The sequence below is a fragment of the Argopecten irradians genome, chromosome 14 (assembly GCF_041381155.1).
Source record: "Argopecten irradians isolate NY chromosome 14, Ai_NY, whole genome shotgun sequence".
Classification (NCBI taxonomy): domain Eukaryota; kingdom Metazoa; phylum Mollusca; class Bivalvia; order Pectinida; family Pectinidae; genus Argopecten; species Argopecten irradians.
Window position 1 is genome coordinate 36,380,218 of NC_091147.1, and position 23,189 is coordinate 36,403,406.

Genomic DNA, 23,189 nt, shown 5'->3' on the forward strand with positions numbered 1-23,189 from the left:
CGAGTTCAAAATATAAGGTTATGATATATTTATTAACAGTCTCTCTGAAGAAAAAGGTGTTATCATCTGCAACAAAAATGAACTGCTTGGAGAATAAGAAGAGGATTTTATAAAGAAGGGTTTTGATGAAATGCTATGGAGCATCATAAAAGTAAGCTGCAGAGAATTTCCTTGACGAAGGTTATGTAGCCGGATTCCATAGTTCCATTTGGAACAATTATGCCAAGTTATAAAAGTAAAAGGATAATCCTTTTTGATTGGGTTTATGTATGGTCCATCGAATCAACGTTGACAATTCAATATCGTTTATAAAGGAAGCTACTGAAAAAAATTCACATCTGCTTGTGCTAGGAGATTTCACTTACAAAGGTATAGATTGGCAGACAGAATCAACGTCAAAAGGTATTAAACGAACAATCAACAACCCCAAAACTAATCTGAGATAAAATGTTCACTGTGTGTGTAATGATATCGGTAGAGTACTTTCTAGTGTGCAGCCCATCTATCCCGTAAAAGTATACTGAGAACGAACATATCGTCCCCAATCTCATATTTTGAATATGAAGCAGAAGAAATATTATAGAATCTGGTTTGCCTCAGCCAAAGCAAATAATCCTGAGTGTTCCTCACAGTACTATCGAACGCTCAATTCAAATGCTACACGTGAAGCATTGTAAAGAAAATAACAAGAGGGAGAAAACTGAAGAAAAAACATATGGAAAAGAGGAAAGAAAACAGAATGACTTTTATAGTGGCCGATGGCAGCAGGTGCCATGCTTACACTCTATATGCAGGACAATAACCTCATTTTCGAGATAAAGTTGTGATGTGAAGTTATATATAGTGCATCAGTAACATAAGACAAAAGGTAAGTTGTAGAAATATGTACTCTTTTATTTCTCCTTTTGACAGTTCGGAAGACAAAAATGATTTTTCTTTCTCTAACATCTTTCACACATACAGTAAATGTGGATATTTCGGCGTGTTGATATTTTCACTTATTTAGTTTCAAACTATTTGCGGCGAGCCAATTTCTGGGCATCCTCGATACTCCAGAGGGTGGATGTGACGACAGTGATAGTAACCCCTGGAATACCGATGATACTTTATAGCTGTTCATCTGATATAGTGAGATGATAGTGAGATTTAAAAACAAGGACACAAGCGAAAATTTCAACTCGCTAATAATTTCACATTTGCAGTACTTTCTTCAGTCGGTCATATCCTCAACACTCTCTCACATACACAGTTTACTCAAGCTACACTAAAATTCTCTGTAAAATCTCTCAGCAGTCACAGATTATTCAGAAACTTTCTCACACGTACTTACTCACACAAAAACATACACGTGTAGCCGTCGTCAACATATTTGTACTAGTATATGTTAGTAGTTACCCTCGATAATCCAGGGGTTCCGATCACTTACTATCTCTGCGCCCCTGGACTATCTCATAGTAAATCTGAAGGCTTCTCAGAGGTCTGAACCAATCACAGGACAGCAAAAAAATCTTTTGAAGACTACAGAGTGAGCGACGTCCAACTTCAAAACCACACAGTCAACCACAGTGTACTGTTAAACCTTTTGATATGCATCAAAGGACTAAATTACCTATTCAGTTCTGTTCCCTTTGGTTTTTCTTAATGAGATAGTCTAGAGGTGTAGATATCGTCAGTAAATCGGAACAGCTGGAGTACTAATGGTTAGTAGTATGCCAATCTAATAAAAAGTTGATGTTCATTATATACACCGGGGAGTTTACGAAGTAGATAACGAACATCAAATTTTAATTAGATTGGTGGTAGTGACTTAAGAATTTTAATTTACACTGAAGTTCCATTGTATGAAATAATTTCGAACAGCTATTACCCTGAATAATTGTATCTTACATTACCAAATCACCCATATGGACCAGTGAATTAACTAATACATTACAATAAACATGGCCATTCTATCTCTAATCGTTACTTTCCAAAGGGACAAATGGAACAAAATAAGAGCACTTTCTATGGAAAAACCTTAAATTCTACTTATCTAAGATTACTATTAAATACGAAACGTGTATTTTTCGATCATAAACTAAACTGAAAATTCGGTTTCCTTGCAAATGAGATAATTTTTTTTTTTTTTTTGTTTGTTTGTTTGTTGATGTCTGAAATGATTATATCAATAAACAAACAATTGAGAACAGGCCCCGATTTCTCTAAACAAAATGAACAACTTAAGTCTAAACTAAAGTTATTTCTTTTATGTAATCTATGTTAATAATTTTAACTTGAGTTCATTATTGACTTAAGTTTGTTTTGAGAAATCGGAGCCAGGTCCCGAAATCATGAAACGGTCTTGGGTCTACAACAGTCTTAAGTTTAGTCTTAGCTCATCACAGATGATAGTACAAAAAGTTAAAGTTACGTCATTTTTGATTAGCTAAGGAAAACATGTGGTACATTGTTTCGTGATCCTGGGCCAGGTACACTTTGTCGGAGTAATTCTGATCATCATCAGTATAAACTATATCACTGTTTGCAAACTACCGTATATGCAAGAAACAACCAGATAGTTACAAACATCTAATTATTGCTAAAACGTTTGTTTATGGGTATCATTTCCGGATCCTTGGCTACCCGGAAGACATATTTATATCGTCGTGTCGTTTTAACGAGCTATATTTATCCAACCTGTTTCTGACAAAACAAAAATACAGCAATTACTAATTTTCAGAAAATTGACAAATACAATTGATGGCCTTACGTTGTTTGACATTCAGGTAAATTCATGGGAGAACTCTACCATTTTGAACATATGAGTTATACTTTGAAATTCAGAATTCGACAGACACACAGAGAAACACTTCATGCGCGTAGTTTGACATGCGTAGCGGTTACAATTTAATCTGATTTAAGTTCTCCCTGAGAAACATTTAATTGAAATTTACTCATAAAATACAAATCACCATTATAAAACTAAACCAATAAGTAACTGATTTTCTGTCGATGTAATATCATGAAACACTATACTTTTAAAAAATGATATTGATTAAATTAATACGAGTTTGTACATGTATATGTATCTGTATCGTGATTCTAGTGAAAATACCTTATAGACAAAATATACAATAACGTTCTTGGATATAATATAAAGATTTTAAAAGCACCGAGTACAAATACATACTTCTCAACAGCATACACTAATATGGACGGCAGACATTAAAAACACATAATTCATAACATTATACCAATGAAAGTAATATATTAACATCGTTTTATTTATGACTTTGTAACGTCCAAATGTGTATATATATATCGTATACGCAGTCTACTTAGCCAAACAACCATAGTGATCGTAGCTACTAGATTCATTCTGTCAAAAACCAGAACAAGGATGTAATTTTCAAATATTGTTCTTCAATTTGACGGATTATATGTTAGTATGAACGCATTTGACAAGGAACATATCCATTGATGGAGCGCTAACATACATCGCGAATAATTGAATATCTTACATTACCAAATCACCCATATGGACCAGTGAATTAACTAATACATTACAATAAACATGGCCATTTTATCTCTAATCGTTACTTTCCAAAGGGACAAATGGAACAAAATAAGAGCACTTTCTATGGAAAAACCTTAAATTCTACTTATCTAAGATTACTATTAAATACGAAACGTGTATTTTTCGATCATAAACTAAACTGAAAATTCGGTTTCCTTGCAAATGAGATAATTTTTATTTTTTTTGTTTGTTGATGTCTGAAATGATTATATCAATAAACAAACAATTGAGAACAGGCCCTGATTTCTCTAAACAAAATGAGCAACTTAAGTCTAAACTAAAGTTATTTCTTTTATGTAATCTATGTTAATAATTTTAACTTGAGTTCATTATTGACTTAAGTTTGTTTTGAGAAATCGGAGCCAGGTCCCGAAATCATGAAACGGTCTTGGGTCTACAACAGTCTTAAGTTTAGTCTTAGCTCATCACAGATGATATTTACAAAAAGTTAAAGTTACGTCATTTTTGATTAGCTAAGGAAAACATGTGGTACATTGTTTCGTGATCCTGGGCCAGGTACACTTTGTCGGAATAATTCTGATCATCATCCATATAAACTATATCACTGTTTGCAAACTACCGTATATTACAAGAAACTACCAGATAGTTACAAACATCTAACAATTGCTAAAACGTTTGTTTATGGGTATCACTTCCGGTTCCTTGGCTACCCGGAAGACATATTTATATCGTCGTGTCATTTTAACGAGCTATATTTATCCAACCTGTTTCAGACAAAACAAAAATACAGCAATTACTAATTTTCAGAAAATTGACAAATACAATTGATGGCCTTACGTTGTTTGACATTCAGGTAAATCCATGGGAGAACTCTACCATTATGAATATATGAGTTATACTTTGAAATTCAGAATTCGACAGACACACAGAGAAACACTTCATGCGCGTAGTTTGACATGCGTAGCGGTTACAATTTAATCTGATTTAAGTTCTCCCTGAGAAACATTTAATTGAAATTTACTCATAAAATACAAATCACCATTATAAAACTAAACCAATAAGTAACTGATTTTCTGTCGATGTAATATGATGAAGCACTATACATTTAAAAAATGATATTGATTAAATTAATACGAGTTTGTACATGTATATGTATCTGTATCGTGATTCTAGTGAAAATACCTTATAGACAAAATATACAATAACGCTCTTGGATATAATATAAAGATTTTAAAAGCACCGAGTACAAATACATACTTCTCAACAGCATACACTAATATGGACGGCAGACATTAAAAACACATAATTCATAACATTATACCAATGAAAGTAATATATTAACATCGTTTTATTTATGACTTTGTAACGTCCAAATGTGTATATAATATCGTATACGCAGTCTACTTAGCCAAACAACCATAGTGATCGTAGCTACTAGATTCATTCTGTCAAAAACAAGAACAAGGATGTAATTTCAAATATTGTTCTTCAATTTGACGGATTATATGTTAGTATGAACGCAGTTGACAAGGAACATATCCATTGATGGAGCGCTAACATACATCGCGCTCCGTAGAATATGTTCTCTGCCAATTGCATTCATTATAACATATCTACAGTTACGCAGCCAAAATGAAGACCGATCTTAAAATGGAAGACAGTTATAAAATGGAAAAAAAAATAGATAGACGACACTCAACATAATACAGATTAAAAAATAATTTGGACGGTACTGATAAAAAAACTTTATGAACCAGAAAAATAAAATAGTATTTGAAACAAAATACATAGGAAATAATTACGTATATCACACCCGGATTCGGTTTCAAGAGGCGATCGGTTTTGAGAAGGATCGTTTTGGGGAAGTTACAATGTACATACATATTACTGATGACATTAACAATGCATAGAAAATAGTACCCTATTTTTGACGCGGGAAGGGGGTGACTAGAATACGTCAATTCAAACTCAGAACTATCCTAAGGTATTATCCTGACGCAACATTATCTATGGAATGGTTTTATAGATAAAACTAATGATTACAAGCTGTTTTGGTTTTCAATGATATAAGAACATTGGAATGTGGAGTTCTAGTGTCAAAAAATAGAATTTTATAAAATGGTGCACTTATAGATAAATTAATAATACATTTTTAAATATAGTGTACAAGCATTGATAAGTATTTATCTAAAATTATAGCACTGATTTAAAAATAAATTAAATAAATATATTAAAGCATTTTAGAACTGACAAAATGTATGGCAACGGGAATGTAATTAGAAATTTAAATCTCTGATAAAATGAAGTATATAAATTTATATCATCTCCTGGCTGGAAGATCATTAATTCATCTTAGAACCTGTGTATAAAGTTCAATACTGCATCTAGTCGGAAAATATAACTATACATTATTCAGAAATATGTACATAGGATGTATAATGCTGATATTATATAAATTAGTATAAATACCTTGGACCCAGCTGTCTGTATTTTAATAACTAATATCTAATAACTGGAATGTAAATTACTTTAACTTAATCTATTTGTACTTACCATGATCATTAATATGCAACAAACATCGAAATCAACAACAACACCTTACCACAGGCTTTTGACTCTGCCACAAAGTATTCCAAACACAAATATATATATAGGGGTGTCCGTATATCTACAGATCCAAAAGCCTGTGTCTTAACAAACAATCAAGAACAAGTGGTCCAAGAGGCCGGTAAACTCACCTGCTAAATTAAAAAAAAATAATGGTGACCATAAATGCATATCAAGGTCATTCATTTGAACAAACCTGCACTCAAGCATACTAACTATCAGTTTGATAGACCCTTTTGTAAAAAAAAATTTAAAAAAAGGAAATAAGTCCAGAAATAACATCAGATCACATTTGTTATGGACCTTACGAGTGAAGATCATTAACTGATAAACCCTAGTTAATTTACCCAAGAATACCATAAGTGAGCTTTTAGGTAGTTGAGAAAAAATTTGTTTTTTAATTATAACTGTGAAAATAAGTCAAAGCTCTTCCAACGTTTGAACAAATGCCATAGACCTCATTTGAGCATGCTTCAGTCAAAATATCTATAAATAAATACCACCCAAGGGGAAACAAATCTTTATAGCTAAGTTATCTTTATACCCAAGAGAAATTTTAAATCATTAGATACCCCATAAAGTTGGTTTATTATGCAGGTAGTCGTTAAAAATGTTATCTTTAAATAAGACAATGCTGGAGACAGTGAGTAGGACTGGCAGACGACAGGTGTTGCGCCATCACATTTTTATATTAAATCTCTCTTTATTTTTGACAGATAAACTTATTAAGTTATAAAATGTATTTTTCAAATCTACATGTAGGTACAAGATATAGAGTAGAGTATTATAAACCAGACCTCAAACGAAACAAAACACTTCAACTTTCTTCAGTGAGACAGGAAGTTTCTCTTACTCCGGAAAGGGATATCCGCAATTTTACCGGTGTAAGGTTTTACTATCTCACTCTAGGGTAAAGAAAAGCTACATGAGATCTTTAATTGCACTTGAAACACAAAGTGGTGCAAAGGGTTAGAGGAAAAAAATCATTTACCCACTTAGGGGTGAGATAAGAGATCTCATCCCTGGGAATGAGCTGTCAAACGCTAGGCATATTTTTGTCACTTAATTCTAAGTTCAATGTTTTATCTTTTACCCTTTGAATAAAAGACAGGAGCGATAGCAAACTTAGTTCTGTCCTGCTTATCCATCAGGAAAGGAGGCAGTGTCTGTTCTTCCATGGCCAGGCCTTCAACGCCGACCATTATGTGGCCATTTGAATAGAAAACATAGGATCTCTTTCACCTCGGAATATGAGGAAGTCGTCAGGAGAACAACTTGTCAGGATTTTTACATTTCAGGAGTTTTGGTCATCAGATGCAAGGTAATCTGTATCCCGTAAGTCTGATTTCTCCTCTCGCCTCAGGAATCAACTTGAAGGTAGTCGTTATGCCTAAAGTTCCTCAGGTATTGCTTGCTTCAATAGCTGAAGTAGTCTTTAATAGAAAGAATAGTCAGGTCTTCCTTGCCTCTGGAAATAAGGTGACCGTGCCTTCAGAAACACAGCTCTCACCGGGAGCCAAGATTGTCTACTAGTATACAAATGCAGGAGGTTTGATTAAGTAAACATAATCTGGTCTCTATCACCTCAGGAATCGAGTTAGCCCTCAGGAGCAAAGTAGGTCGGGTGTTTTTTGGTTGAGGAATTTGTACAGTCTGGTCTTTATAGACTCAGGAACCAGGTCAGACTCTGGGATTAAAATTTGTCAAGTCTTTCTCGACTAACTCATCCCGACAGTCCTCATGAATAATGATAGTCAGGTCTTTATGGACTCAGGAATCAAAGATATCGTCAGAAACAAAGTAAGGCTTCCCTGTTAAGGACTTGATTAAAGAATCAAATGTAAATCCAAAGATAGTCAGCTCTTTTAGAACCAGGAATTGATAGAGGAGGTCTTCGGAAGTCGGGTCTTTTTCGACTCAGAAAACTTTCAGGTATGTTTCACCTGACGTTTGGTCTCTCTCACCTCATAAATGAGGAAGTCTTTTACAGAGAAAGCAAAACTTTCAACTCCGAGACATATTCATGTAAATTAGGTCTCTTTTAGTTCAGGAAATGAGATAGTCTTCAGGAGCAAAGTTTGTCCTGTCTCCTTCATCTGGTTCTTCTTCTACAGGTTTCGCCGCAGTGTCTACCAAAATGTTAGATTTCTCAACCTGCAGATAAAAAAAAGGTTACATGTCAAGCATCAAAGACCGATTCAAATCCATTTCTTAAAAGAAGTGCAAGGAACACAAAAAGTCAAAGATATTTCAGACATTTCAAACCTTTTTTCATTATCAATTATACCAAAGCTTAGGCATACTTTTGATGTAAGTCAGAGGTTAACAGAATTTTGCAATCTTTCACAATCAAAGTTTTGCGAAAGTTTATCGACACAAACTATTATTTAAACTTGATACTGAGAGAACTTACAAATTTTGAATTCACGAATGTTTCTCTTTGCGAACTTGTTTTGAAATGGACCTGCGAAATTTAGCAGCCGCCAAAAAAGTTGGTTTACAGTATTATAGCTATGTTTGGTACTATATGTACTTGCTTGGTTAACCTATTGGCCATCAACGTGGGAGAAGTTATTTCAAAAAAGATAATGTGATGAATGAAGAGTGAGACAAAAATACACAATATAATTGCACATCGAATTGAGTAAGAGATTTACTTTTTAATCATTTTAATTTTGCAGTTAACATTTCATTTAATTGATTTTTAGCAAAATCGCATGACATTAAAAACATAAAAATACATAATATGAAAGTCATCTTACAATTCGAATATAATGTAAGTTCTTTCACCACATAATCTAAAAACAAAGACATGACAAGACAGCCAAGAAAATTGTGCTAAATAATAAATGTATTTTATGAATAATTGCAATGGAGTAAATGTTTCTCTCATACTTGATAGGGTTATTCTGTGGTTGCTAGGGAATAGATAACTGTCTTTTACCTAGTAGGGAAAAGACAGCTCACATGAGTTAACAATGGCGTGACATCATCAATACCTGCCACAACCATTGTCGACAATGTCATTAATTTTGACATTTTCGATATACATTTGATGACCTTGAATCAAAATGTTTCTGAACAACTGATTTTTAAAGTATGAGAGAAAAAGAATCAACCATGAGCCTGTCAGGTGGACAGGGATTTCTCAACCCTTGTGAAAGATTTTGGCTGTCAACCTTCAGGTTGAGATATCTCTGTCCACATGACAGACAGATGTAAGAGTCTATTAGTCTTATTTTCATTTGTGGATATTAATAAAGAGAAAGACACAGGAATAGCTTTGAACTGTTCTGTATAAGATTACCTACCTCTTCCTGAAGAGCTAAGTAATTTTCCACTTTGTCTATCGCCTGATTTTCAAACTTGAATTCGTTGGTGAAGTCTACTCCATCCGACTGCATGATAGCGTCGTCCATAGCCTTTAGTACCAGAGCTCGCATATACACGCTGGGATGCTGGGTGTCGCCTAGCTCCTGGGTGATGAAGTTACACCGCTGTTCTATTGGCATAACCTGGTGTTCATTCCTATCAAAAATATACACAAAAAAACACATCTTTATATGAAATACCATAAAGTTGGGTTTTTTTGTGAGGATAATAATTTCGCTATTTTGCAGAACAATGCTATGATTATGAAAATTTATTCTGAGATATGCAAAATGTTTAAGATGCTCCACCACTGACAGAGCAAAAACAATACTCATTATTTGAAGAAAAATTGGTGTTTAGTCGTGTATGCATATATGTCTAATTAACGCAAAAATTAATATAAGATAATTTAGTTTGCTTTATTGCATGCGCAATCAGTATCTCATTCCATATAGAACATTATATAGAAATTTTTCCGGATGCAATTAATTTTTTTTAATATTTTTATCTTGAAGTAAAACGAAAAGCTCGAACTTTTCAAAGGTGGTAATGGTGTAAAGTAAGTAACTTTTGTAACTAAAGAAAAATACTAATTCGTCGGTTCCTGTTTTTTATAGAGCGTTGGAGCATATTTAAGAAATTATGGTTGATTCATGTAAAAAACCCATTAAAGACATATCTTAATAATTCTAAACCGCTAAAATTCAATCTTGATTTGAGATCAAATTGCGAAAGGCGTGACATGCAAAATTAACCAGCTATAATATAACAGTATTGTAAATGGTATGAAATACATTAAAATACACAAAAAAATCATATAATGATTATTTTATCTAATATCCTTTCGACTCAATTTTGATAGTAGGTTATAACAAATGCCATCTATGAAAGCAGTTTACATCTAGATTTCGGTTTTATGCCACTTTTGCAATGATAACAAACAATACACACTACAAACAAGCAAAAACAGTCACCGGAAGTCCCCTAAAGGTCACCACATACGGGTGATGGGAGGCAGAAACCTTGACCTTTTTTTTTTTTTTTTAATCGGTGCTCCTTTCCCCTTTCTCTCTATATGTATTGGGATGAACATCTCCTTTTAAAAAAACTAGCATTTAGTTTTTATTTTTTTAGCTTGCCTATTCGAAGAATAGGGGGAGCTAATGTTGTCACCCCCGGCGTCGGCGTCAGCGTTGGCGTCCAATTTCACGTTAAAGTTTTTGAGCAAGTTTCTGTTTCGTCAATTGTTTAAACTTAAGTCATCATAAATGTTTATGATTTTTTTCATAATGTGTATGAATGCTGAACGTGATAATACAACCAATTTCGGGCCCTTTAGGTTTTTTTTGAGTCTGTTAATTTATCATATTTCCATGTTAAAGTTTTTGAGCAAGTTTCTATTTTGTCTATTGTTTAAGCTTAAGTCATCATAAATGTTTATGATTTTATTTTCCTAATGTGTATGGATGCTGAACGTGATAATACAACCAATTTGGGGCCCTTTAGGGGGTTTTTTGAGTCTGTTAATTTGTCATATTTCCATGTTAAAGTTTTTGAGCAAGTTTCTATTTTGTCAATTGTTTAAGCATAAGTCATCATAAATGTTTATGATTTTATTTTCCTAATGTGTATGGATGCTTAACGTGATAATACAACCAATTTGGGGCCCTTTAGGGGGTTTTTGAGTCTGTTAATTTGTCATATTTCCATGTTTAAATAGTAAATACTTGAACATCAACTTCTTCTGAATAGGCGAGCTTTGCTGTTCTCCAACAGCTCTTGTTTATTTAGTTACGGCCGTCCAAAGGATATAAAAAATATAACATTATTGTATAATAATTAGTAACAAAATTATAATAGACAGATCCTAATGTGAATAAAAGAGCTCACTGATTTGTTAATTTGAACTTTCATCCATGTGAGTCTCAATTAAGAAACCAGATATGTGGTAGAATGTCATTGGAACCACTTGGTTATGGGTTCAAATCTATGTTTCGCCTTTTATATTTAACTAGTTTATAACTCAATAAATTTTGTGTTCATCCAGTGTCGCTTGCACTTACCAGACCTCATACGATTTCCACATGGCCCGTCGCTGTCGGTATGTGTTTTTGTCAGTAAAGTCGACCACAGAGATATAATTGATTTTCTACAAATAAATATAAACATTAATTAGATCTAAATTTTTGTAAAAGAGTGTGGAGCAGCCAGAATATCAAAATAATATTAATCAGATCCTACAGTCATAAGGTACAAAAGACAGGGTATTTCTGTGAATCTTATTAAATTGACAACCTTTCCCATGGCTTGTTTTACTCCAGTTTTGCATAAGATTAAAAAAAACAAGTATGTAAATGGTGTCCTTCCCCTGCCCCCACCCCCTTGTCAATCAACTTTTACCTATCAGTTTCTTGATAGAGTATGTACTTGGCCGTAAATGTTAGTGTGCATCTTGCCCTATGATTTTCCCCATGTCAATTTTGTACTTAACCTATCAGTTTCCTGATAGAATTTACCTGGCCGTAGAAGACAGCGTACGTCTTGCCCTTGGAACACATGACGGTGACTTCTAAGTTACGAGGCAGGTCCCAGTCTGAGGCATCAATGAGACACCCAGGAAAACCTGAAGACAGACAATGATACATCTTAAGTTAAGCTTAAACCATAAATTCCACAACCACTTCTTATTTCCGTTTGCTGTGGAATAAAAGAACTTCCCTTGCTCGCTATAATTTGCGCCCAGGGTGCTTAAATAATTGTAACAAAGGGGGACGCTTATTAATGAACCAAAATGTAAGTTGTGGACGAAAAAAAGTCATATTTTAAATCTTTCTGTACTCATGGTACATTAATCTGTTACAGTAAACATGTATATGTCTTTTATCCTTTGAGACTCATAATTATGTTGTGATTCACATGTAAAAGACTCGAAAGTTTATGTAATATGGTATACACAGATGATGTTTGAGGCATCACATGTTGTAAAACATTGTTAAATCTATGGAAAGGGGGTGTTTATACAACTTCCAACTGTTCTCCAGAAAAGAGGAGGGCGCTTAAAGGGAGAGAGAGGCTAATTACGGCGAATACAGTACTAGGCACACATTTAGTGATAAGATCCCTCACTGTGATTTTTGTTTCTAGGGTAGGAGGGGAGTTTTATGTCGGTAGAATAGATTACTGTATAAAGGTAACAAAATTTTATGCAAATTAATGTTCCATGCTATCCTTCATTCGAAACCAAAGCAACCAACCCAAGACCCCTGTAAACTTTATGCAATATACCACAATCCAGCACACCTGTAATTATTTTTTACCTGAGAATCTGTCCTCCTCTCGCTCCATCATAACAATCTGCCGTCCTGTGTTGAGTGAGTATGCCTTTAGTTCACCGCGAATGTTCACAAACACATAGGAGGAACCTGTTGGTCCATATGTCTGACTGACCTATCAAAAGAAAGGACAATTGATGATGAGGAGGGCAAGACTGGTTTGGATGGATATTAATTCATCTGACAATTCAAAAGTGACTTTGGCGCAAGACTTTTTACATCGCTACTTGATATCTAAGGTCTTGTCTTCATGATATCATTGTAAGAAGATGTGACTATAACTTCACACGACTAATAGAACCCTTCACCCCCTTTGGGGTGAGACAGGAGAATCTCAACCAGAGGGGCAAGATTCTTAAGTTGTCAACACAAATCTTTGCCAAGTGTTCGACAGCTTAAGAAAACTTATCCCGAGGGTTGAGATCTCCTGCCTCAACCCAAAGAGGATGAATAATTCTTTTTCTCTTATCCTATGTGAGCACGTGCACAGGTCTAGTGTACCTGTCTTTACCCTCGGGTGCACGCAACACCGCATACATGGGAGGCCGTCCTTACATGACCATAGCTGTTAATAGGACGTTAATGAATCAAACAAACAAACAAACAAACCCTAGGGTGAGATAGAAAAAATCTCACACCGGTCAAGTTGGGGATATCTTTGTCCCGGGTAAGAAAAACCTCTATCTTACACATGGAGATGGAAGACAGCTTACATGCGTTAAACGTTTATGTGACATTATCCTTACACAAGGCTTATTGTGTCAATGATGTCATCAATTTTGACACATAACAACAGTCTTGTAATAATGGATTGACGAAAATCCTGTTAAACATTCAAGTTTCATTATTAATCATATATACTAGTATATGAGAGGAAAAAAATCAACATCGGTCTGTCAATAGGGATATCTCAACACTCATAACAGATTTGAAATGCTTGCCGAATGCTGACCAGCCATAATCTTTCAATATGATATCCAAACATAATCAACAGACCCATTTAAGATTTTTTTATTTCTCCAATTATTCACCCCTAAGACATATTTTAACTTCTCCAATTCAATGGCTGGAATAGTTCATTATTAATTTCCAGGGGTGAATGAGTTCCCACTGGTCTACTCACATCAGTCGAGGTGATGGACTTACATCATACTGAACGACGTTATTTTCCAGTATATCGTTATACTCGGCAGTGGTCAGATGGATGTCACGTCTAAAGGGCTTCAATTCCCCGATGGTTAGGTCACACACAACAATGGTCAAGTGGGCAGCTGTCAAACAAAGGACACAGAATTTATTAAAAGAAACAATAAGCCAATAAGCGCTCAGGGTGTTTTAACAAATTGAAACAAATAAGGAGTTGCTTATCAACAGAACTGTTCAAACAAAGTAAGCTATAAATCATAATGCAAATTCAAAGAAAACAAATAAAGCAACCTACCCAGTTTTTATATTTTCTGTCTGCATTTTATACAAGATAAGTGATATTGAGGCCTAAAGATGAGGGAGGGGCACTTATAGGGATGGGGTGTTTATTGGGTTAAATACCGTAGGTTAAGTCATTCATCCCTGAAGACACATTTGGACTCTTCTACTTCAAGACCTGGGGACAACCCATTATAAAATTTCAGGGGTGATTTGGTTAACATGCTACTTTCAAATTAAATTGACCCAAATTGACCCAGTTCAGCATACACAGCTGTCCTCACATGACCTTGGCTGCTTCAAGGTCATTTACAAAGATTACATTTCTTTGTAAATGTCCTTAAAGCATTAGAATCATTAGAAACAAGAAGAGGAAAACTAAAAAACTTTTTGTTCTTTTAAAACAACAGTCTATCAGATTAAACCTTTTGGAGGGTACGATGGAAACAACATCATGAATATCATATCCCGGCCGTTAGTTGACATCCTGGGTTCAAATATCTTGGTGTACTTCACCTGAAATGAAATAGCTTTACATTCAGATAAGTGTCAAACTCTATAACAGTAAAACCTATATGCCCGGGGCAGAGCAAAATTTATACAGTTCTTTCCCTCCCCAGATTTGTGCCAAATGACACTCTTCTCGCCGCGCCATGACATAAGCTCACCGGCCCTTCGGGCCAGGTGAGCTAATAATGATCAACTGCTGAATAAGACCTCATTTTTACTACCAAATGACCCCTATATTTTAACACTATTTGACCCGTGATAAGTTTCAGACAGTAAAACCTGCCTTAGTGACCACCTCTTTATAATGGACAACTGTATATTAAGATCAATTTCTATTTGTCCCAAATCGCCAATTTTTATATACAGTTTTAACCTATTATGAGTTTGTATATTACAGAGTTATCTGTCCTTGTGGTTAGGTATTGATTATAATTTGCAAGTGAAATATCATTGTTTTCTGAGAAAACCACAGGAATTGTGCACACAAAACAATGATGTCACAATTTCTACCTACCCACACACAAGGGAGGTTACTCTGTAATATACAAATACAGAATATTCAAAGACTAACTGTTTAATAAAAACTCTTTGGTTCCCAAATAGCTTTCAACTTAATTTAAACACTTGGCTATAAAGATTATTTGTGTATTCTTGATGGAGAGATTTGACCGTAATAAAATGTGACAAAACTTCTTGAGGAAATCTTGCGCTTTTAAAATCGATGACTTAATTAGCTGAATCAGTAAGACATACCTTAATTGGTTTATACATTCGAGTGACGTAGGACGACAGAGTATCAGTCTCGATGTGTCGCATGACGAGATGGAACATGGCTCCGTTGGTCTTTACCCCACCCTTAGGGGCATACACATACAGCTGTAATGACAGAAATCAAGTACAGATAGGGTGTTGCACACAAAAAAATGAGACAAGAAAACTGAGGCCTGTCTGAAAAAGTACTGCTGAAGCAGTAATAACCCAATCCTTTCAATACATAGAAGACTTGAAAAAAATGGGGGGGGGGGATTCAAGACTCAAAGAATCGAATTTATATTATAAACTAGAGCTGTAAGTCAATAACTAAACAATCACCCACTACCTGGTATTTGAGGCCATGACAAAAAATGTTCCTCCAAGATGTTTCAATTGACAGATCACCAGGTGTAATATAGCCACGCCTTGTGCTCACGAACGCATGTGTTTCTATTCAATGTCGGAGCAAACATCGTAGCACACACAATACAAAATACAAAGTCACGTGCGGTTTGATTGACAGCTGGCGATCCGTCAATGGTAGTCGTTAACACAAATATCAGAATTTGTTTATCAAACAGTGAATCCTCATTAACACTGTCTTATATAGGCCCATGGTAACACTAAACACTCTGATCTACCAATGTATATAAACTGTATAGTGAAAAATTTGGTCCAGACCAACAAAACCTTTTGGTAAATGTAGTTTTGATCTTCCAGAGTGATTAGAGTTGAATTGTTTAAAAACAAAAATGAAAAGTTTGTCATCAATGATAATTCATCAAGCAGAACTCACAGTGAGGCCTTCGTCTCTAAGGATCTCTCTATGCCATGGATCACCAAGCTGCATATTGTCTAGGGTTGTTTGGGCTAGAATCAGAAAAAAGTAGATGTTTCATTAAATATTCAAAGTCACAGGTTGAAGAAAATGCATCATAATTGCATCGGAGTCTTTATTCCTGAGTTAGAGGACAGGGCTCAATGTCATCTCAAAGTTACAAATAAAGAATCTGAACGCCAGACTTGAGGCATTATCAAGATATGCAACTACACATTAGGCAGAAGGCAATTGAGAAAGAAGAGAAAGCATATCTTGTTGCAAATTTATTGCCTCTTGCATATTGCAGGATGCAGGAACAGTGCTTAATATGCACAATCTACGAGGTTTTTATTTTTTTCATAGATTTACTTTTTCATTCTCACAGTGGTAGATACAGATCACAAAATCTTGAGTTCTTGAATACTTATTACCCTTTCACACTTTTATTTTTATCAAACCTACAAAAATATGTATCTTTCTTTGATTTCAAATTTTAGGAAATATGTGTTATATATATCAAGAGCGGAAGGAAATATCATTGTAAGGCAGGTTGTGCATGTTGTGTACTTACTAGTCTTTCTCTGTTTGGCTATTTCCTGTAGCGTTCTAGGACGCTCGCCAGGCATCTGTGATAGGCGGTCAGTGAAAATCATCTGAAAATGTCACGAAAACATATCTTCATTTAGCTCTTGAACAAAGACAGATTAAAGATATGTAGTTCATTACACCTAACCCTTCCTGATATTGGGATTTTATTAATTTGCAACATAATGCAGGTTAACATTTTGAACAACATACCTTGGGCTGACTAAACAGATTGATTGGTGTATACCATTATGTAGTAACATGTACATATAACATAGCACTAACTTACCCAATGCACATTTTACATGTTCATTACATTATTGTAAGATGAACCAAGTTGAGGTATATTCTTCTTGATAGTTTATAACCATATCTATAGATAAAGGTCTTCAAAAGAGTGACATCAAACCAAATGATGTGACCCCAAATCTGATGCTGTGATCTTTAACCCCAAATTGTGACCTCTAACCTTGGGCTTCTCCTTGTTGCAGGTTAACATTTTGAACAACGTACCTTAAAGGCTGACTAACTAGATTTATTGGTATATATACCATTATGTACATATAACATAGCACTGACTTCTTCAATGCACATTGTGTATAAAATGTATGTTAAATACAATATCATCATATGAATCATGATGCTGTGAACTTTAACCCCATATTGTGACCTCTAACCTTTGGTTTCTCCTTGTTGATTGGTGTATACATGGCTTTGGAGGCAGCAATCCTGTATTTAAATTCTGGCACATACCAACCTGTAGTGGTCATATTCTCACTGTTAAAAGACAAAGACCATTTAATTCATTCACCCCTGATGACATGTGTAAACTCTTCTAAATCAAAGGCTAGACTAGTCCATTATGAAATTTCAGGGGTTGATGAGTTAAGTAGCTAAGTGGTTAATGAAATATAAGGTGCTCCAACATTCTGTTACAAGCTTTCTACATATGGATTGCTAGTTTGAAATCTGAAGGGACAGTTGTAGAACAGCATTTTTTCTATGTAAACTTATGCTTTTCCATGTCTACAATTTCTTCCTTAAACCACAATGGTTGTTAATTACTAGAATGTTAAAAAGATTTTTTTTTTTTTTTCCATTTTTAACTATCTCTTACTTTGAGTCTATAAATGCAACTTGAAGGAGAAATAGTCAGTCTCTACTTATTCTATTTGTTTTGTTCATTAAGTTCTTCCATTAGAATCATTTTATGTAGTTCTGTTACCCTTACTTGTCAAGTTTCCACAACATGATGTATCCGTCCGAGTCGACCGTCACCATGCGGTTGATATTGTCTACATAGCCCATGAAGGTGATGATAGTTTTATGACGCCTCAGGAGCTCGGCCTCGATCCCTTTCCCGATTACGTTTATGCCTTCTAGCTCCTCCTGAGTAAACCAACAAAACATTTTACAGATCATGCAATATCTTCAAACTGTTCAAGAATACAAATATTAATATATCTTAAACATTGTGTTGTCATCACTGACATACCGAGGTATAATTAATCTTCACCTTTGAGTTAGTTTGTAATGAAAAATTTCCGGCTAAGAATTGGAAGAACTCAAATTTGTCTCAAATGTCAGAGAACAAACAATATGCAGGTTACAATAACATATTTTCATTAGATAAAAACGTTTTTCTAAGACTAACTAAAGGTAAACTGTATATACTGTGTGTATATGTTTACACTCTATGTAAATTAAGTAATATGAATTCTAAAAACCTAGTAAAGATCATATTTCCCAACTAAATCTGCAGAAACTATAACAAACTAACAAAGTTCATTTGGTTGAGAATTTTCGGCGTTTCTGTGAACTCTGTAGTAGATGAGCTGCCTAAAGCGTATTCCAGATCAGCTTTCAATACGTCTCCATTCTCCAAAGCAATACAGATCATATTCTGGAATTATAACAAGGTACCAAATGTGGTGAAATATTTCAATAAATAAGATAAAAATATCATAGCAGAAAATCGGAATTCATTCTGAATGTGTAATAATCTAATTGCGATATTCAATCTGTAATATATTTTCTTAATTACCAATGCAAATGTATATCCAGTGGACCAATGATATCCAGCCACAGATATTCCAGAAAACTCAATCTTTATTTAGACAGAAATGACTTTGAACAGGTTTGATTATTGACTAGACAAATGGAAGATGGCAGTCTGGAAAATTAGCAATCCTGATGATTTGAGGTCCAATGGTACAGAAGTGTCCACTAGGTTATTGAGGGTCCATTATGAAAAAAAAAAATATTCTGGAATTTTTTTTAATATGTATACCCTGATACGAAATACATATAAATATTGTAATAATTATTCTGATTGCCTTAAGGAAAATATAAACAAATAAACAAACAGAAAGAAAGTGAAATAGCATGAAAGATTATTTTGATTGACTGGAAATAAAGAATGAAAGAAGAATGATATGTGAAAGCCCTCCTGCGAGAGGACAAGTTTTGTAGAAAAAATAACTGTTATTCGATTTTAAAAATAAAATATATTGTTTAAGAAGAAAAAAAAGGTCCTTTTTGCCACATTACACAAACTTTGTAGCTGTATTACAGTAAGTATACATGCATCTTTTGAATTTGTAAAAAGGCCCACTTCCTTTCAAACACAGTTTTTTTTAAATATCTTCAAAATACAATAAAAGACAAGAGGCCCAAAGGGCCTTAACGGTCATCTGACTACCTTGACAATAATAAAATTAATTATATATAGTGTCACTTTGTCAGGATCATTTTCAATTTCTTTCAACAAATTTTATTTCAAACAAATTGGCCCAAGGGCCTTAACATACAGGAAATTAATTAGATATAGTGTCATGGTAGCCATCTTCGATTTGTGATCAACCAGAGATGTAACAATACTTTGTCGGGACCAAGTCAGGATCATTTCATGCAAGTTTCAGCCAAATCCCACCGGTAGAACTTGAGAATAAGTTCAAAATATGTTTTCAAGATGGCGGCTGTGACGGCCTTCTTGGATTTCGGATCGACCCGAAAAATAACAACACTTTGTCGGGACCATGTCAGGATCATTTCATGCAAGTTCCAGCCAAATAGCACCGGTAGAACTTGAGAAGAAGTTCAAAATGTGTTTTCAAGATGGCGGCTGTGGCGGCCATCTTGGATTTCGGATCGACCCGAAAAATAACAACACTTTGTCGGGACCATGTCAGGATCATTTCATGCAAGTTCCAGCCAAATCGCACCGGTAGAACTTGAGAAGAAGTTCAAAATGTGTTTTCAAGATGGCGGCTGTGGCGGCCATCTTGGATTTCGGATCGACCCGAAAAATAACAACACTTTGTCGGGACCATGTCAGGATCATTTCATGCAAGTTTCAGCCAAATCGCACCGGTAGAACTTGAGAAGAAGTTCAAAATGTGTTTTCAAGATGGCGGCTGTGGCGGCCATCTTGGATTTTGGATCGACCCAAAAAATAACAATACTTTGTCGTGACCATGTCAGGATCATTTCATGCAGGTTTCAGCCAAATAGCACCAGTAGAACTTGAGAAGAAGTTCAAAATGTGTTTTCAAGATGGCGGCTGTGACGGCCATCTTGGATTTCGGATCGACCCGAAAAATAACAACACGTTGTCGGGACCATGTCAGGATCATTTCATGCAAGTTTCAGCCAAATCGCACTGGTAGAACTTGAGAAGAAGTTCAACGGAAGAAACATGACGACTATAGGTCATCCTGACCTTTCGGGTCAGATGACCTAAAAATCTATATTGATGGCCTAAAATGAGGTTACAACACCAATCAAATACAAGTTTCCAAGAGTTATCTCTGTTAACAGTAAAGATAAATTTGGCTGTTTTGCAGTATGGCAAGGTGATAAGTCAATTAACGTGTGGTAATAAGGACGACAGCCGGAAACATAATATATGTATGACTAATAACTTTTGCAACTATACAAAATTATCAATCCTATTTTACATTTCCATAATTTTAAAAATCAAAAGTCGTTTCAGAAATATAGTGGGTTTTCAAATATCATTTGACCAAAACAATTACTGATATATTTTCAAATACTGTACCTGGATTCCAAAAAATGAAAAACTTGGGTAAAAGGTTGCCACAGTCGGTGAGAAACTCTGAGTTAGTGTTTCCTGCTCCACAAATGGACCTTCAATGACAGATCATAATGTCTTTAATAAGTGTTTTCAGTAATCACACAAGCAAAGGACAAAATGGCATTGCTCTCTGAATTTCTTCCAACAAAGACAGAATCAATATTTCCTATAAATGTGGTACAGTGTATAATGATTGTAGAATATATCAGTCATTTTAAGCATGCCGACATCACCTCTATAAACATTAGTCCCAGACACCAGACAATCAGATTCAATTATTAAATAATTAAATAATCAACATTATTTATTGAAAATAAGACAATATTTTCTTAGGTCAAACAATTAGGCTAGAAATGACAACAAAGAAAAACAATATAAGGCCTAATTTTCAGACCAGAACAATCAAAATGCAGAAAATTCAACAGCATCTGATCAGTCGTCAGATCCCTGTGTTGGAACCATAGGTGACTTACCTTGGTAAAACATGAAGTCGTTCTCGTCTGTATCAAACTGGAACAGGAGTCCTAGCTGTTTGGGGAGTTGGCCGTCTGAGTCGGGCGCGATCCCGAGGGACTTTGTGTCTGCCTTCCGTAGTCCACCGCCAAGGAAAGCCCATACATTGACTAGGCCCTGCAACATGGACAATAACATGTCAAAACGTAAGTGATTAGGCCCTGCAATATGGACAACAATTTATCAACACATATTAAATATAAGGCTCTGTTGTATGGACAACCAAACTTCAAAGGTAATTATAAGGTCCCAAACCATATTGACTAGCTAGGCCCCGTAATATGTGTAAGAAAATATGTCAAAACATTAAAGATGCTCCACCGCTGACAAATGGTATATTTTCACTATTAAAAACAGGAGCAGACGATTTAGTATTTTTCTAGAGCTACAACAGTTATTTACTTTACACCATTACCACCATTGAAAAATTTGAGCTTCTAATTTTACTTCACGTTTAAAATATGAAAAAATAATTAATTGCATCCCGAAAAAAATCTGTGTCACTATATCCTATATGGAAATGAAGTACTGATTGTGCATGCACCAAGCAGACAGGAAACATAGCATCAAAAACCCTGATGTACAAAATTCTCTACATCAGGTTATCAAGTCCCTGTCTGTTATCAAGTCCCTGTGTTACATAATGTCCCCTGAAGTATATTATCAGGGTCCTGTGTTAGTTAATATTGTCTCCAGAAACATGTTATCAAGGTCGTGAGAAATCATAAGTTACATAGTATTACATTCGTATTCAGACAGTATTCCAGTATTAATTATGTGGTAAAATGTTAACTGATATATATATCAGTTGCTATATAGTAGTACATTTTCTGATAGAATGCCATATTCTATTTGCTGAGAGGGATCTTATCCTGGAAATCATTGTTAATTTTCTTCATGTTAATGACTATGTTACATTTACGAACATGAGTGAAACTGATCAAACAAAATTTATCCTTGGCAGACAATCACGAGATATCAATTTGTCAGACGAAAACTGGACAGAAATAATGAATATATCTCAAAACTGATACCAAAAATGTATGCAAAAATTGATGAACATTATAAATAACAGTGACGAATCTAAGAAACAACTAAAATATGAACAATCAGTAAACCAGACATAACTTATATTGGTCATATATTTAAAAATGAGGAAATAAAGAATATCTATCTATCTATCTATCTATCTATCTATCTATCTATCTATCTATCTATCTATCTATCTATCTATCTATCTATCCTATCTGTCTATCTTATTCCAGACAAGTCTGTTTGCCTGTCAACTACAACATGTTATCAAGTCCCTGTGGTAAATACACTGAAAATGTTATCAAAATCCTAAACAAGAATTCCATAAAAATGGATGTGTCGCCTGCACAGAAGTTGAAAACATCACCAAAACTAGTTATTTACAGTTGAAAATATTGTTATTAATTAGGTGAAGTTATCAAGTACCGTAACTCTTGCAAATATTGAGGGATTTTGACCAGTATTAAACTCATCCGAGATATAAAGCAATATACCAAATTTGGTTGAAATCGGACAATAAATACGAAAGTTATTGCATGGAAACCATTTCCAAGACGCCAACGCCGACACAACCGACGCTGACGTCGACATAGTGATACCTAAGTGTCGCCCTGCGTTGCAGGTGAC

At 34.7% G+C, this 23,189-nt stretch overlaps 1 protein-coding gene across 1 annotated transcript in view; it reads right to left on the bottom strand.

Annotated features, from left to right (window-relative positions):
- Positions 1–5,626: 5,626 nt before the first annotated feature.
- The window catches only part of LOC138307178 (uncharacterized), a 42,557-nt gene continuing 24,994 nt past the window's right edge, over positions 5,627–23,189 (bottom strand). Inside the window, exons 15-29 of the mRNA XM_069247812.1 lie at positions 21,491–21,691; positions 20,982–21,070; positions 18,702–18,824; positions 18,153–18,310; positions 17,599–17,698; positions 16,908–16,989; positions 16,313–16,386; positions 15,517–15,639; positions 14,679–14,769; positions 13,975–14,099; positions 12,814–12,943; positions 12,013–12,119; positions 11,560–11,645; positions 9,436–9,652; positions 5,627–8,278 (exon numbers count right to left, since the gene is read on the bottom strand). Of these exons, the coding sequence (XP_069103913.1) occupies positions 8,171–8,278; positions 9,436–9,652; positions 11,560–11,645; positions 12,013–12,119; positions 12,814–12,943; positions 13,975–14,099; positions 14,679–14,769; positions 15,517–15,639; positions 16,313–16,386; positions 16,908–16,989; positions 17,599–17,698; positions 18,153–18,310; positions 18,702–18,824; positions 20,982–21,070; positions 21,491–21,691 (1,814 nt within the window). The 3' untranslated portion in view covers positions 5,627–8,170. The remainder of the gene's footprint in view (positions 8,279–9,435; positions 9,653–11,559; positions 11,646–12,012; positions 12,120–12,813; positions 12,944–13,974; positions 14,100–14,678; positions 14,770–15,516; positions 15,640–16,312; positions 16,387–16,907; positions 16,990–17,598; positions 17,699–18,152; positions 18,311–18,701; positions 18,825–20,981; positions 21,071–21,490; positions 21,692–23,189) is intronic.